The sequence below is a fragment of the Psittacula echo genome (genome assembly GCF_963264785.1).
Source record: "Psittacula echo genome assembly, chromosome: 2".
Lineage (NCBI taxonomy): Eukaryota > Metazoa > Chordata > Aves > Psittaciformes > Psittacidae > Psittacula > Psittacula echo.
In genome coordinates, this window is record NC_137737.1 from 109,498,966 (window position 1) to 109,516,572 (window position 17,607).

Sequence of the window (17,607 nt, forward strand, 5' to 3'; positions counted from 1 at the left end):
CTCCAAAGTTTTCGCAGGTTTACACGATCTAATAGCGTAACAACAGCTGTGCAAGCAGACCTGGATTTCCATGAGAACTTTGAAATAATCGACCCTCAAGAGGACAATACGTGTTCTGGACAAATATCAAGACAATTTTCCCGAGATGCAAGCACCTCCACCGTTAGCATACAAGGGTCAGGAAACCATTACCATGCATGTGCAGTGGACGATGACTTTGATACAGATTTTGATCCATCAATTTTACCTCCTCCTGACCCCTGGATTGACTCTATTACTGAAGATCATCTGGAAGCTGTTCAAAGGTCAGTGTGCCCACGAGATGGCCACTGGTTTCTGAAGCTACTACAGGCAGAGCGAGATCGTATGGAGGGCTGGTGCCAACAGATGGAGAGAGAAGAACGGGAAAACAACTTACCTGAGGACAGTAAGTAACTATGTACAATAATATTGCAACTACGAAGAAGTATTTAATATAGGTCAAATTTACTCCAGTGAATTCTGTATCGTGCCCTTTCTTATTTAGCTAATGAAGCTATGGAAGTGATTCTCAAAAGGACTATATGTATGTATATAATAATCCTCATTAAAGTTGACAGGGAATGCAAATGTTCGGCACTTCTGAAACTGCAGAGGTATTAGCTTTTGGGATTGCATAGTTCAACGGCTAATTAGGAGAGCGTGGTTAGGGATCTTGTAGTATTAATGTTTCTTAACTCTTTCATTTGAAATCTCTTCTCATAACCTCATAATATAATTGAACAGACAGTAGTTCCTTTTCATTAAATTCATATTTTAGTTGCCTTTTTAGATGGCGATTGGCAGCAGGATATTCAGATGCTCCTCCCAACTGAAAGAGATTTCAGTAGTGCTTCCAAGTTGTTCGTCCTCTCTTCCCCTCTTCAGCCTCCCATCATCTCCCTTGCAATTCTCATTCCTCTTTGATCTTCCTGGTAAAAGAAGCTCTCCATATTCTGTGATAAAAACCACACACATGCAAACTGCATCTCAGCTGTCACCACTTCCAGAATTATTACCCCACCTGTAAGGTAATGGAAATGTAAGTAAGGCTTCATTAGGAAGAAGGGTTTGGTCTTGCTCATTCAATCTAATTAGGGAAGAAAAGCTAAACATGTGCCTCCCTGTCCAGAATTTAGTTCCCCAGGTCACACTTTTTTCCTCTTTTTAAAAATGGAGGTCAGTCAGTGGTAACTTCACCAGACTGCCACAGCTTCTCAAATATGATGGATAGTGGCTTAGCCACTCCATTCCCCCCTTTCCCTCAGGACCCATGGATGCATCTCATCAGGCCCCATGGACTTGTGACCTTCAGGTTCCTTAGATGTTCTTGGCCCTTATCGTCTACAAAAGGCAGTTCTTCATTCTCCCAGGCCCTGCCTTTGCCTTCTGTGCCTTGGGCAGTGTGGCTGGAGCACTTGCTGGTGAAGACCAAATCAAAAAAGTCACTGAATACCTCAGCTTGCTCCATATCCCAGGTAACCAGGTCTCCCATTTCCTCCCAGAGAGGGTCCACATTTTCCTGTCTTCCTTTTATCACCGATGTATCTACAGAAACTTTTCTTGTTTTCCTTGACATCCCTGGCTGGATTTAATTCTCCCAGGGCTTTAGTTTTCCTAATCTGGCTGCTCTTACAATTTCTCTGTATTCCTCCCAGGCTACCTCTCCTTACTTCTGCCCTCTGTAGGCTTCCTTTTTGTGTTTGAATTTGTCCAGGAGCTCCTTGTTTGCCCATGCAGGCCTCCTGGCATTTTTGCCTGTCTTCCTCACTGTTGGGATGCATCGCTCTGATGTGGAGGTTTTGATTTATGGAAGAAAAAAAATAACACTGGCAAAAATTATGTTTTTTAAAATTCTTAGAAATGCATAAGCTGTTTCTGCTGTAACTTTCCATTCAACCCAATGAAAGAAATAAATAACCATAGAGAAGTTTGATCTAGATAGATACTATTGTAAGCAACTGGAAATTGGCATCTAATGGAAAGTGTGAGATAACATTAAGGTATGTTAAGGTTTTCTATTACTACAAAATTTCTTTTACATAACAGGCTAACAATTTCTTCTGAGGCAATAATAGAGAAGGATAGGCCCTCAAAGCAAATCCTGATTCCCCAAGTTTTAGAATATTTGAACCTCGTTTTTAATTTACATCAGTACATTCAAAAATCTCTTTGAACATGTATCAGAATACAAATGCTTTCTGTTGTTAGTATGCAAGGAATAAGCTTCATGAAGTAAGAGATTTTAGCCTGAAAAACAAGTGGGAACACATAACAAATAATAGGAAGCACGCAACATTTGTAAGTCCAAGCAACAAAGCCCGCTTGCTTTCTTTTTTCCACAACAACTTAGACTGGACATAAGGAAGATATTTTCTATGATGAGGGTGGTGAGATCCTGGGAGAGGTTCCTAGAGAACTTGTGGCTGCCCCATCCCTGGCAGTGTTCAAGGCCAGGTTGGGTTGGGCTTTGAGCGACCTGGCCTAGTGGAAGGTGTCCCTGCCTGTGGCAGGGGGTTGGAACTAAACCATTCTGAGAGTCTATGATTCTATGAGCTGATAATAATGGAAAAAAACTACAGATATTTTATTTGTACACCAAAGTAGTTGTTCACTTTGGGAAAAAACATGAAGTGAATTTTTACAAGGCTGATACATGCAGAAAGCGTATAGAATTTTCTGTCAGTGTCTTGGTGTCTTTGAGATACGATAGTATGGGGAAGATAAATGAGTGGTTCAGCAGGCTATTCCAAATGCCTCCTTACAGCACACATGGCATGTGTCCTTTGGGTTATTCCTCCTCTTCATTTTTCTGACTGGCACATTTTGTGACCACTGGCAACAGGAAGGGGAAACGGGTCACTCGGATTTTGTGGTCGACAGTGAGGTACTGATTTTAGTGTGGTGCCACCGGCCGCTCCAGCACGTGGCAGCTGCCTCCCGCAGAGGCTGCACGGGGCTTTCTGCTGTGGCTCAGCACGCCCCGCTCTACCTGGTGCCAAGGAAAAGCATATGGCCAGAGCTGCTCTGCCCACTCAGCAGTGCCCGAAACAAAAGCCTGGCTGTTACAAATCCTGCCTCAAAATATGTCTGTTTTAATACATTTATAAACTTCGAAGAGAAGGAGGAAAAGCGTAGACGAGGTGTGTTCTCTTTGGTTTTCCTAGTGAAATACAACCAGAGCAGGGAACGCATCCTTTGTTTTCAACCTGACATCCCCAGCATGTGTTTGGCCAGATAACAAAATAACGAGGACGTGTGATGAGCGAGGTTTTCTCGATGCCATGGCAGCTGACAGAGGGCTCGTCCCCCCGGCGCTCCGCGAAAAATGATCCGTGCTTCCTCCAGACAATGCGGCCCTTGTGCGAAACAGCTGTCTCGGGGAGACGGCTCGCTGCTGTTTGACAGTAGCTTGTATGTTACAGAGATACGTTGGGTATTATCTAGCTGGGAATGAATCTACCAGATGGGATTGAATGTTTCTAGCTGGGAAATGGAGTCTGCTGCTGTGTATAAAAACAAGCTGTGGTTCAGTGGCTGCACGATGAAATGCCAATATATAGAGAAATGTGGCTCCCCTTCCGCCATGAATTTTGTATTGTATAGTATATGCTGGTTTTATCTGAAATCATTTTTTGATAGAGCCGTGGAGTGTGTAACAGGCAGATGAACACCACTCACACTTTAAGCTAGGATACTTGATATGGTTTCCATGTATTTTGCTGTTACCAGGACATTGGCTACAAACTGTAGGGCTCTCATAAATATTCTTAGAGGTATATAAATATATATCTAAGAATATTTATGTATTTATATATTTATACATATAGAAAAATATTCTTAGGTATATGAGGCTGAATCCCTTGTGAGAAATGATTGACACTTTGGATCAGGCCTCAAGTGCAATCAGTTGTTTACCTTCTTTTGTTTTCTTTTACCTCTTGCCTCAAACTTGCAAAATTTCATATAGTCAGAGCCTCATGACTGGTGGTGACTTTTGGCTCAGGACTCTGGAGTAACCATTTACACACAGAATTAGCAGCAACAGGCCTGGCTGCCAGCACATTGATGTTAGTGAGCAGCCTCTAATCACTTTATTTCCCAGTGGCAGTAGACATGGAAACATACACCTATGGCCTCAGCCTGGCTTTTGCTGGATTTTTTGCTGTTGTTTTATTTCACATGGAGCATTAACCCTTCTGGAAGAACCAGAGGATCTGATTTCTCCCCTGCTTCAGAAATGTTTCTCTTTCACTGGGGTTGTAATGTGGCTTTGATGCGAAGATAAGCATCAGAAGCAAACAGTGGGCCTGATTCACCACAAGCCAGGTGTAATGTGGGTTTAGTGGTAAGACAAGTCAGGCCAATCAAGTAAAAACTAAAATAGAAAACCACGGCTCTGACAAGACCTGTCATTATAACTGTCTTGTGTGTATACTACACTCCTCTGGGCTAGTCTGTGAGCAAAGGTTGACCTCAAATGTACAATAACCTCGCTGCTCAGGACCAGAGTCTCTGCAAAGTCAGCCAGGTCTGGCAAATTATGCAACACTTGCACACTTTGTGCTGATTTAGTGTGTTTTGATTGTTTCAAAAGAAAACTTAAAGAGTGAAGGCTAAACAAAAAAAGAAGAAAATTAAGGAAAAGATGTAATTTTTGTAATAGCTGTGCATGGCAAAAGAAAAGGGGACCCATGAGATCACTCTCAGCCACAAGCAAGGAAAACCATTTGCCAGTCCTCTGCAGGGCTTCCCCAAGCTTCCTGGTCCCTGCCGCTTGGAGGAGTAAGGCAGCCTCATCCTGCAGTGGGCTGATGCAGACTTGCAAAGGGACAGTCACCAGACTGACATGTGGCCAGAGTCCTGCTGGAATCCCCCTGGCTACGTTCCTCTGGCCATATGCCCGAGGCATCCTTTTCTTGTTCTGGTTTTCTTTTCTCCCCAGAAGGGACTTCTTCGTACACAAGGGTTTCTCCAAGGAAAGTCAGCTCCTGGCTGGAAGCCCTGCCAGTGTCCAAAGGCTAGCAAGGGAAAAAAGAGAAATCCGCAAGCAAGGAAACAATCTAGGTAGGGAAAAAAACATGAAGTGTGGTAATAAATGCCAAGTAAGTCAGAGAACACATGGAAACTGCTTTACTCCCAGTGAACAGCATTTACTCATGCAGACAGCCCTATTAATTTCAATGAGATCACTCCTATAAGTATATATATGACTCAAAGCAAGGACTGCTCCTTCATACTTTGCTCCATTTGGCTGTTTTTTCCTTAATAGTCCAGCTTAAGACCTGAGCAGTAGTTTTAACTTTGAATTTCCTGGCTTTTGTCATGTTTGGCGTTATTTAAATGTAGGTCTGTCAACATGAATAGGCTAAAATGCTGGTCCATCCTGGCTTGGAAATGGATTGTGACAGCTCTATGGCAGGATTGCTTCATATGCATTGTGCCCAGCCAACATCTGCAACGCAAATGTCAGGCTGTGTCCCTGTAATTTCGGCTATTGTTCCTACCACTTGGTCCTGGGGCAATAAGCAAGTCGCTAGTTTTCTGTTCCCTAGCTTGGGCCCTGCTACCAATCAGCTGTTCTTACATTAAGGGCATTTGATAATCACAGTCCTTAAGTGCCTCCTTCCTCACTTGTTAGACCCTGGAGCCTGTCAAAGTTGAAATGCAAAGAGATTGGTTGGTGTTCAGGGCCAAATAATGCTGCTGCTTCTCAAAACTTCAATGGCTTCTACGTGATGACTTTTCATTGCAAGTGATTTTTGTTCTTGTTTTCCTGTATTTTGATATCCTTGTCACACACACAGTCTCTCTCCAAGATGACAGTATCAATCACTGGTTTTTGCTTGTGTTTGCAATTCCTTTTTTGTTTTGTTTTTTTTTTTTTTTTTTCATTTCTTTTTCCATGAAGACATGAAGAAGGGAGATACACAGAGCTTTACAATCCCAAAGTAGGTCCCATGCAGTTCTTAGAACCACAAGAAGTGAGAACTTACTGCTTGAACAGCGCTAATCTAAGTCTATATTTAAGAACATTTTAAAAGGCGAATGGGTTGGGGGATGGACACACAAGAAAATCCACTGCTATGTGTCTACCTTGGAATAACATTCTGTGTCCCCTGGTGAAGAACAGTAATAGTGAGGAGGCACTCCACAGTAGCTGAATTATATCAAACTATCTATATGAAATCAGCTTTTCCAGAATAGGCATGTCTGTTTCTTAAAAGTCATCACAGGAGAGAACTGGATATGCAAGGAAGAGAGGTCAAAGCAAGGAGGGGGGTAAGGAAAAATTCAAACTATAAAAACAAAGCACTGCAGTACACACACTTCTCCCCCTGGGGAAGGGGTGACAGCAAAGCATATGATGGATGTTAATAATGTTGCTTAATGCATTACTGGAAGGTATTCAGATCCAACAGTGCTGAGTGTGCTGTATAACCCTGTATGGAATAGAAAGCAGGCATGAATAACATTATATAGGTGTTTAAATCTGTTATGATTGTATCTTGATGGGTCGGTATTTTTTGTTGTTGCTTGGTTTTATACATTCCGTTTGCATCCTATTAACTGAACACATCAATTTGAATGTTTATATGTTTTTCTCCTGATTCTTTTCTGATGTGTTTTGACTATTATCTCTGCAATTCCGTTTATTTTCTTGGTACTTCAAATATTGCAGGCTTTTCACCTAAGAAAGTATCAGTCTATTTTCACTTTTAGGTTTTTTTAACATACCTTGGCCTTTCTCTTTGATATCCAAGGTTTTGACTGAGTAAGCAAAACAAGCACTCTGCCTTGAAACACCAAAGCAATGTGCGTTTGGAAGCAAAACTTAGGCTATTGATAAGGCTTTGTGCCTTCTGGAGAGATTCCTTTCAGTCTTTTGCATGCTTTGTCTTTTTTTTTTCCCCTAACTTCCGTGACAGAGTTGGTTGTTGACGGGTTCCACATTAACAGACCACTTGCTTTTGAGGGGCAAGGAATCAGTGACACTTGACTAGATACAGCCGCAGCTACAGCAGAAGTGGCAACAATAGAGAACAGCATCAGCATGCATCCCACAGTCAGCTGGGATGATGGTTTTTAGGCAAATAGCCAGTCGCTAGGCAGCCAAGGACAAGGACTTCCTTTTCCCTCTGCTGAGATCTCTGAATTTTAAGCTCTTCTTCCCTCAAAGAAAGGGGCACGTTCCCATCCATCACCAACAAGGTGTATTTACATTTCTTCATGCTTGGGATGTGATTTCCAGCTTGGGTGGTGCAGGTTTCCAGGAAGAGCTCCCCTCATCTTGGTTTTTTTGTCCCAAGAAGTTGAGAGACTTTTTTTCTCTCTCCTCCTCAAGTCTTGGGAAGCATCAGAGTGGCCAAGCTCCAGATGAGGCAGCTGTTCCGAAATACACTCAGTGGGAAGAGTTTTCATAACAATGGGAACCACATGAAAGCTCCCGGAGTAGCTCCTCCCACTATTGAAAAGTCCTTTCAGTTGAGTGGTTTGCATATTGGGTTGCATAAGTGACTAGACACACCAAGGGGTCCATTTTCAGCACTATGCGCATAGAATTAGACACGCAAGCCTTGCTAACAATAATGAGAGTTGTGTGCAAAACTCCCTGCGCAATATGCTGAAAATATTCTGCTTAGTGAATCTTCCAGCTCACGGCTATTTCCTGGCAGTGCTGAGCTGAGTTCTGGGAACAAAATGAAAGTCTGGGCTCTGTGTGTGTTCACAGAGCTCTTTCCTATAGTTTCTGGAAAGAAAATGTGTAAAGACTCCCTCTCCCATTTCCCCTTTCTATGTCTGAAGTATAAATGAACTCTGCATCCCACTTTTTCTTCAGCAGCCTTAAGAAGCGAGCTTGAAGGCTTCTGAAGGAAAAGCTATATGCCTTGAAGGAGCAGAACACAGACTTCATCGTATTTGTTACCGTGTGGCTTCACAAGTGGATCCCTGAGAGAATGCATAGTGGCATTCTGGGCACAAGCCATGGATATGCACTGTAGCCTGTCACAGGACCCTGAGGCCCTAAAAAAAGTTGTCAGAAGGGGCTACAGCAAAGTTGTATTTATTTATTTATTTATCTGTTTATTGATTTTTCATTGTGGTAAGTCAAAATACTTAGCAGCATTTTCCCAGTGGAGCTCTGCTACTGTTGTGTTAGGTTTTACACAAAAAGCGACTGCCCAAGGGACGGTACAGAGGATGGCAGCTTAGGACTAATATCTCTTCTAGGCTCTGCCAACAATTTGCTCACCTTGAGCAGGCCACTTCATCTCTCTGGTTTTCCTGCTTCTCCCTCTCCTGCCTTATGTATCCAGAGTGTAAATTTGTCATGGAAAAGTTGCTGTGTTTATTTGAGGGCTAGAACAATGCAAATACCCATGAATTTGTGCTAGTGAAAATTGTGACACAGTGGCTGCCATTCATGTTTTTCATTAATGAAGTGTTAAAAATTTTTAACTAATTTAAATTAGTTTTTAAGTCAATATTTAACAAGAGAATTGGGGGGTAATAAGTTGTTTCAGCCAAAAGGGAAAATTAATGTTTGAGCCAGATACATCCACAGTGCCAACCTGTTTATTTAAAGACTGTGCATATAGCAGAGTTGTTGGGCTCTTTTTCCTGAGCACTGGAAGTCTCAAACAAACTGGTAGCTGCTTTCTTGCTCACAGCATCAATTTTCTTTCAACCAGCAGTCCCCAAAATCACACTCTCTTCTTTAGATTCACTGTCCTAATATACCAGTTGTCTGTCTTTCTGCTCTGTTTCTGCTTTGCTTGCTTCTTTTATGACGTATACACACGAATGTACACACACACATACTCCCCCTGGACCAGAACTCAGCAAAGCTCTAGGAAAATGCAGGTCTCTGAATGCACCAGTTTTGCCTCTTGTTTTCAGTAGTCTATTCTCAATTACCCCTTGCAGCAGTAAAACCCCACCATTTCAGTGAGGTTGAAGGCAATCAAAACAGTATGAGCTCCTGTTTTATTCAGAGGCATTCACTATGGGCTGTCTTCTGGTTCACTGCAGTCCTTCACAGCATGCAGTCAGTCCAAAGACACCATAAGTACCCAGCTGTCTGTACAAAGGAGTCCCCAAAAAGCACTGGATCTGGGCTAGGACTCTTTGACATCTCCTTCCAGGTCACCAGCAAGGACGAGAGGCCAGGATGTGATTGCTCCCTGAAGTATGCCTCAGTATCTGCAGTCAAAGGCAGAAGCCGCCTCAAGATTATGCTCACTGGAAAATACTCAGAGGGTGCAATTGAGATTCATTGGCGTGATTTAAAATCACCATTCCCTTTCTGGGGCTCTGATTGAACAACACACGGCTAAACCTGAAAACAAGGCTCTGAGTTGCTAAGCAAGGTGGCAGAAATGCTGGTAGACGCGGCAGGGAAGGCATCACGGGGATTGAAAGCCATGTGTGCTTGTGCAGGGAGCTGGCTTGTATTCAGAGCCTGAGCCTGGGTCACAGTGATGACGAGAGGTGTAATTTCTGGTGAGCTTTCTATGCAGGTTGCAAAAGCTTTTAGTTAGCCACATTTATAGTGCCATGGAAGTGCTCTTTGCTGGTTATAGCTGGTCTCATGGGAGGAATGAGTAAGATGCAGCAGCAGATTAGTATTTTTGCCTACTGCAGATTTGGCCTTAGATTTATCAGCTTCTTTCTAATCCACGAATAAGATATAACATACTTTTTGAAAGCCAGAGATGACTACTGTGCAGCTTTCTCCTCTCTTTTTATAAGCTTTCAGTTGCCTGCCACACAGAAAGCGTCGTGACTTACATTTCTTCTCCTCTCAGTTCTAGGGAAAATTCGAACTGCAGTGGGCAGTGCCCAGCTTCTCATGGCCCAGAAATTTTACCAGTTCAGAGAACTTTGCGAAGAAAACCTGGTATGTAACTTTTCTGCTAGACATTGTTGTGTGCCTTTTACTAACCCTGTGAACAATAATGCCTAGACTAGATAGATTTTCTGATTAATATGGTAGTTTTTCTCGTAAAGGCCTTGATATGAATTTGGGAGTATCTCTGTGAAACTTAGCAGTATCAGCATGAGCTTCACAATGGCTTTAGAGCCATAAGATAGCAACAAGCAAAAAGCTTTGGGTGAAATAACGCTGAGGCTCTGCTACTGACTTCAGAAGAGTAAGGACCTGTCCCTTGCTCTCGTGAGTTCAGTTTGCATGGGCACAGAGATGTTTGGGTAAAAGAACTTAGTCTTTCAAGGTGGACCAAAAGTCTCATGAGTGGGGCTTTTCCATGCAATCTGTACTAAACAAGACAGAAATACAAGAAAGTCAACCACTGAAAATTGGTGCTTCATGTTCCACAACTCCAGTAAGTGAAAAAGAGAGAAATAATTTTCCAGAGGGTTAAAAGGGCAAAGAATGATATTCCTGTTGGTAAATAAAAATACATTTTACACCTTGTATCTAAAGCACTATTCTTTTGCATGTTCTCTTGTGAGCTCTTCACCCTGCAGAGGTTATTCTTGGTTAAACCTTAGGTTCTCAGAATGTGGAAAGGGCATTCACACATTGATATATCACTATTTGCACACGCAGCAAATGTACATATGCAGAGGTATCAGTCCTTTTACAAGTGTGAACATGGCAAGGAACCCTTCCTCACGAAAGTGAAGATGAGGCTGATGATTCATTTCACTGGGGTTAGGATATAACCAGTTGTGCCCAGGAACATCCCTAGGCAGATTCTGCCACAGGGAACCAGCCATATGCCCTTTCCCCATGGTCCACGGGGGGTAACCACTGCCTTCAGTGAGTGGGGATTTGTGGGGGCACAGCACCTCAACACCCAGCCAGACTCCTTGAAACACCCCATGCCAGTAAGTAGTGCTCCATTTTGCTTCTCTCCCTGTGTCTCACTGATTGCTTGGATCCGCTGAAACTGCTTTGCTAGCGAGATTCCTAACCATTCGCACAAATGCTTTACATTAAGGCGTACTAAAGCCAATGTGTTTTTCTTTCTTCTATTGCACAGAATCCTAATGCACATCCACGGCCGACCTCCCAGGATTTAGCAGGGTTTTGGGATATGCTGCAGTTGTCCATAGAAAATATTAGTATGAAATTTGATGAACTTCATCAGTTAAAGGCCAATAATTGGAAACAGATGGATCCTCATGACAAGAAGGTAGAACACTGTAGATTTTGTATGCTTCATTTAAAACCCTGCACAAATACTGGACAGATTAAATAGGCCTCTGTGTTACAGCGTTGACGTTAAAAATGTGAAATGAAGCTCATATCAAATTAATTTCATTGTATTAACAATGTTTACATAATAATCATCTGGGATATTATCTGTAATATGTTTCAGGCATATTTTTAAACCAAATCTGTCTTTGTGAATCGGATAATGGGAATGTGGTACTTTGTTAAGCTTTACATTTAATCATATTAGACGATCAATCGTTGGAAGGAACTGCCTTATATATTGATTCTTAAAATTAAATAAATCACATTTACGGTTCATATTATTGCATATAGCAAGAGTTCTAGGTTGTGTTACTGAAAAAAATAGGAAAGCACTGTAACCATCACTGACTTTGGTAACCAGATTACAAACAAAGCAATATCAAAAATATGCCTTCCAAAATGTCACATGAAAGAACTACTTTTTTTTTTTTTTTTTTTTTTTTTTTTTTGGTCCATTTGTTTAATTTTTTAATTTATTTTGGTTTGGGTTTTGTTTTTTTTTAATGGGTGATTTCATAAACAGGTTCACTTTGCTGGTAGTGTTGTTTACCCAACGTAGCATAAAAATCATCTGGAGTTTTGGTCTTCTTTTATTTTTTTTACATGTAGTTGTCTTCTGTCACCATGAAAAACTACCATCTCCAACTGTGAGCCACATTTCACTTTCCATTCTCATTTGGCACCATTGCCTTATTTTTCTTCTCACTATCTGCATCAAGACAAACAGCACTTGGGTGAGCCAAAATACAAAAATGTGTCAAAAAAATCCCTAAAAGCCAGACCCATTCCTAGAGGAATCAACAGTCTAATGTCGCGCTCCTATAGGTATGTAATTTGATGGCTGAATTTCCACCGTGGCTCCTCTGATAGGAGTGAATGCAGCTGACAGGTAGGGTCACCAGAAGGAGGGGGAACATGACGTACAGGTACAGTGGCTCAGACAGGAGTCTGGGCTGCCCCAACTGATGATCAGCTGGCTGCTCCTGACCAAAGTGGTGTTTCTTTTGGACAAATAACTGTAATAATATCAAACCCCATTAATCTTGCAGCGGGAAGCTTGCAAAGGCAGTGCTGGTAGCACTCTCCCTCCTCCTCCAATCAAGACTAAATACTCATTCCTGACTTAGGAGTGCCATGTTCACACCACTTGTGCACACCTAGTGTGTTTTGTAGGGGAATGAATGGGAATGTGTTTTCCTAGCCCAAGGTACTGAAGGCAAGTCATTTTCTTATCTTCTTTTTTTTCCAGTTTCTATCAAAAAAAGGAATTTAAAACCGTCAGACATGCATGCACAGAAACGCTGGTATCTGGCCTTTCATTAGCTTTTACAGTAAAGCGGGTAGGCCGAGTGTTTGCAATTGCAGTGATAAATGAGAGCTTTCCTTAAAAAAAAAAAAAAAAAAAAAAAGTGCCTTTTCTTTGCTTCTGAAAAAAACACTTCAAAGAGTTTCCAACAAAACGAAGACTATAATGGGTTAAAGGAAGTTGAGTAGTGCTGAAGAAAGGGACCCACAGTAGGAAGGTAAAAGATTTTAACAAATTGCACTGTGTTCCTGTTTCAACAGCGTTTGTCTATGATTTTAGATGAAACAGATCATCTATCTTAAAAAGGATTAAAAAAAAAAAGAAAGAAGAAAACAATTTCTGTGGAATTGATATTTGCAGTTGCGTTTGGCCTTTGCCACTGGTCCCTTTTTAAGCAGCATAGATTAATCCTTGGATGGAGAGAAAAAGCAAAGTATGAATAAGTGTAACTAAGCACCTTTATATTTTGAGCCATGGAAGCTGTGAGCAGCATGAGAGAAAACGAAAGGGCAGAATGGGACCTTTGTAGTGCGATAAAATCCCTTCGCTCAGAGACCATGTTCACAGTTGGAAGGGGATGTAACTTAAAAGACAATCTAATTAACTTGACAAAGTCTTTGTGGCCGCCTGAAATTCAGATCTGAATACACTTTTCTTTTTTGGGAGAGATCCTTCTCTGAGGGGGGTTTTTTGTTGGGTTTGTGTGTGTGTGTGTGTACATGCACCAGGATACGCATAAAAGTCCTCCTTGTTGATCGTGTATCTGGAGCTAGCTGCCACCGTGATGATTAATGCATGTTCTCTTAATGGCTCTTAAGCTTTTCCTACCAGGTTTTTTTTCTGTTTCTATCTGATTGTAGCTTGTCATGCCTATTTAGCAGGAGGCTAGAGTTTATGAGCTTGCACAGTGAGCCCCAAACTGCGGGATTTTTGAGCAGTCATGAAGCCACTACAAAACATATACATAAATATATGGTGTTTCTTAACAGCACTTACTCCGATGCACCAGCTGCAGGCAGCTAGTTCCCATCTGCATTTGGGAACACCAAAGCCACGGTATCTCCGTGTTGCAACAGCGCCTGGTGTGTTACGCACGTAGAGAAGAGGGTGGCTCAGGAGTCGGGGCTCTCCAGAGCTCCTTCGCTGAGAGTGGTGCTCGCTCCCCAGCCGCTCACGACTGTGCTGGTGGCGGCAGGCCGTGTCTGATGCTCTCCTTTCTAGCCCCTGGCACCAGGAGGAGACGCCTGGATCCCCCCTGCCCCGGGGAGCCGCACTAAGTGGTTAGCGGTGGGGGCCTCGGCCCCGAGGAGAAGTAGCCCTTTGCCCTTGCCCTGTGTTTATGAAACCTTGAGCACAAAAGCCAGTTCACTGAAGACAGAAAGGCAGATAAGAGCTAACAAACCTTAGGTAAAATGTGTGTTCTAACTACTGACGTATCCTAGTTTTTCCCGCCTTTCCCTGAGAAGCTGTATAATGCCATTAACCTTCTGCTTTGATCAGGAGAGAAGGGTCCCTCCTCCAGTGCCAAAGAAGCCATCGAAAGGTCAGGTGCCACTCATACGAGAACGCTCTCTGGAAAGCTCGCAGCGTCAAGAGGCCCGGAAACGGCTGATGGCTGCCAAGCGCGCTGCATCGGTCCGCCAGAACTCAGCTACCGAGAGCGCCGAAAGCATTGAGATATACATCCCCGAAGCCCAGACCAGGCTATGAAGGGATCCAACCGGGAGGACTCTCTCTGGCAAGACAAGCCTCATGTATAATCTGCCCCTCTAGGCTCCTGCTCAAGGTCACCACAAAGTATTTGTACCTCCTCCTCCTCCTCTCTCTCTCGCTCTCTGCCCCCTCCTCTCCCCCTCCCCTCTCTCTATGCGCAGCCGCCCAGATGCTCCCAGTGAACTCCACTGCCGTGGCGTAGTTGTCGGTCCTCCGAGAGATGTCCTCTAATCACCCTTGCTTTCTGAAGGTTCGCCCATGCCATCACGATGCTTTGTCACATGTACTGATGCTGCCACTTTGCCTCATGTAAACGAGTACGATCCGTCTTTATTTTTCAGTTTCTGTTTGAAATAAATAAACGCAGCGCTCAGACTTCCACACACCCGCCACCTGTACAGTAGATGCTCCGTTTAACTTACTCATGATCTTTAGTTGACCTAAAGCTAGTCTGTTACCCAGTGTACAGCAATATCAAACTGTAGGGGACTTTGGAAATTTCAGTCATGCAGGGTGATCCTTTCGGACTCTGCCGTCTTCCTCACAAAAGATGAAAGGAACTAAGACTCGGATTCCCTTCTTTTTATTACTGTTTTTTTTAAAGCAGATGGCGCACTTTAAACCTCTGAATCACACCTTCTCACCTGAATTTAAGGAGTCACATATGGGGAAGGGGCTGGGGTGGGCATAGGGAAGTGGGGGAGAAAATAAAACACAGCTCTGCAAGGTGAAAAAGTGGAAGTATATCCCGCAGGTGAGATGGCAAGGGATAGAAAAGTTCTGTGGAAAGATACCTGCACACTCACAGCTGCACAAACTGCCTCATTTTTATTTCATCAATCACTACTTAAACATTTCAATCAGCAGAAGATTGTAAATTCGATCTTCCAGGGAAATAATCTATTTTGAAAGGCAATAAAAGAGTGAAAAGGAAGGAGATAAGAAGCAATGACAGTTGAAGAGATAATATAAAAGAAGGATTTTCTTGTCCAAGTATTAAGAATTTTTAAAATTGTACTGTATTGTCAATTCCTCTTGTATTGTATTGTATGGATTATATTGGTTAAAAAAAAAAAAAAAAAAGAAAAGAAAAAAAGAAGTTTGGTTTTGTTGATGTCTTAATCTCGGTGGGACCATCCGATCTCACACGTCCACACAGCCACACATGGACACCTGAAGGCAAATTGCTGTACATGGAGCCTCTGATGCTTTTCCAGGCCAGGCTTGCTTTGCTCTATCCACAGCCAGTTGTATGCTACAGTTCAGACTGCTTATCACCAAACAGTCCATATCTAGGAGTAAATTTCTCACTCAGCCTCCTCTTAGCAGTATAAAATACCCATTTGAACAATAACAATAAAGTATTTTTCACAAATTATGGGATCAATATGAACTTGATTTTTTTCACAACAAGCCTTCCTCCCAATGGCTTCTGCCATTGTTTTGCAATCACAAAAAATATGCATCCCAAATAGCTTATTAATAGTGGGGGTAACTGGCAGACAATAGGGCTGGAGAGAAGCCTGAGAGGTCAGCCCCTGCATGTCTGTTCCCCCCAGTCACCCTGGCTGAGGCAGGAGCTTGTCCTCCAGCTCCTCTGATGTGGAGCAGTGCTGACCATGACGCTACCATGATCTCTTGTGCCAACATTAGGAAAGCTATGTCAGGCATGTTGCTGAAAGCAAGTTGTGTGCATGCATGTGAGTGTGAGTTTGAGTGTGTGTGTGCACATGTGTGCCTAGTTGGCATGTGCTGCTGAAAGCAGAATTACTGTGATCTGGTTCGGATGACGGGGCTGGTCCAGGGCAGAGGAACGCTATGTGGCCCCTGGTGTTGTGTGCAGCCCCATGGTGATGCTTTTTGGACCCCTCCACTGGTCCCTGTGAGCTTTATGCCCCAGCTGCCAGGGCAGGGCTACACGGGAAAGGAAGGCAGGCTGCTTTCCATTCCTGATGGGAACAGGCAGAGGGACAAGCCCCCATGGAGGGGCACAGGGTGCCAGTGCTGTCTGTCTGTGCCTATAAGTGTTAAACTTGTACAGATGATCCGACCCATGAAAAATCTCACTGCACGGGGTGGTGTAATTCTGCAGCTTGCACTTAAAAAGCATTCAAAATCGTCATCAAAAACTTAAGGTCTTGCTAAAACTATCCATCGAGATCATGGCAGACAGCTTCTTTTCCTACGACATCATAGCCAGGTGCTAATTTAATTTTATTCAAGAAAATAAGAGAGGTAATAGGTTCTGGCACCAAGTATTTTCATGAGGGCATACTAAAACCACTAGAGAATTTGCTACCTCTCAAAGCCATTGATATCTGAGCTATGTCTTTATAAACAGGGCACAAATATTTACTGCTGTGGTTTACAAGATAAGGGCTAATAATTTAATATATAAATGACTTTTAACTAGAGTAATCAGAAATCCAGTGTAACCCTAGAGTGCTTTGTGTTACAGGAGCTTCAAATGGTTTGACCCTCTAGGTGTTTGAATAGCAGTGTATTTGCTAGTTTTGAAACACTGCATTTAACTTTTAGCAGCAATGAAACATCACCGTGTTTGCAGTATGTAATAGTGCCAACTGCCACTTTTGAGCATATATAGTCATAGGAAGTATTAACTATTTGGAACTCATTTGTACTGAAATATTCAAAGCAGTATCCAGGTGAGAGTCCACATTCACAACTGTGTTGCAGACTTAACTTAGTTTTGTGAACGTTTTATGAAAGATGAGTTAAGACTTCGGTTGACAAGTGGCTACAGAAATTTATATCCAGCAAGTTCCCACCTAAAAATGCAGAGAAGTGAAGACTACCCAGTCCTGTACATTACAAATTACTGTATTTGTATGTCATAGAATATTTTTCATATCTAATTTAAATGAATTTATTCTTAGCGGGATGCCTGTTAGTTCATTTGGCACTGGAGAGATTATAATGTTTGCTTAGTTTTTTAGCAAAACATTAAAAGTACAGCCAAGACCAGAAACTATAAAATAGAATAATTCTGCCCCTAGAATGCCACTAGTTAACCACTTGACTCATTTACTGACTCTAATGCTAGTATATTTGCTCTATCATCTGTTTTAGTATAATTTGTAACTATTTGTTTTTAGTCTAACCTGCCCAGTGTATATTAAAAATGCCTATATTCTGTTTCACTTTGGGACTAAACTATTGCTTCTTTTTTTTTTTTTCCTTGGGGGAAATTTTAGAGAAGGCTGTTCTTGTCTCCTGCTTCAAAAGTTTAAAAAGAGAAAAAAAAAAAAAAAGTATTTATTATATTTTTTGCAGATGTTTCCATAAAATTCTCATAATCTTTTTGTAAAGAAAGATGAAGAAA

At 42.3% G+C, this 17,607-nt stretch overlaps 1 protein-coding gene across 2 annotated transcripts in view; it reads left to right on the forward strand.

Annotated features, from left to right (window-relative positions):
* DLGAP1 (DLG associated protein 1) overlaps window positions 1-14,261 on the forward strand; it is a gene marked incomplete at both ends in the record, with an annotated part of 138,962 nt that extends 124,701 nt beyond the window's left edge. For both annotated transcript variants that reach the window (XM_080610083.1, XM_080610084.1), the window contains 4 exons: window positions 9-427; window positions 9,828-9,919; window positions 11,028-11,180; window positions 14,052-14,261. In XM_080610083.1, the coding sequence (XP_080466209.1) occupies window positions 9-427; window positions 9,828-9,919; window positions 11,028-11,180; window positions 14,052-14,261 (874 nt within the window). The remainder of the gene's footprint in view (window positions 1-8; window positions 428-9,827; window positions 9,920-11,027; window positions 11,181-14,051) is intronic.
* Window positions 14,262-17,607: the final 3,346 nt, after the last annotated feature.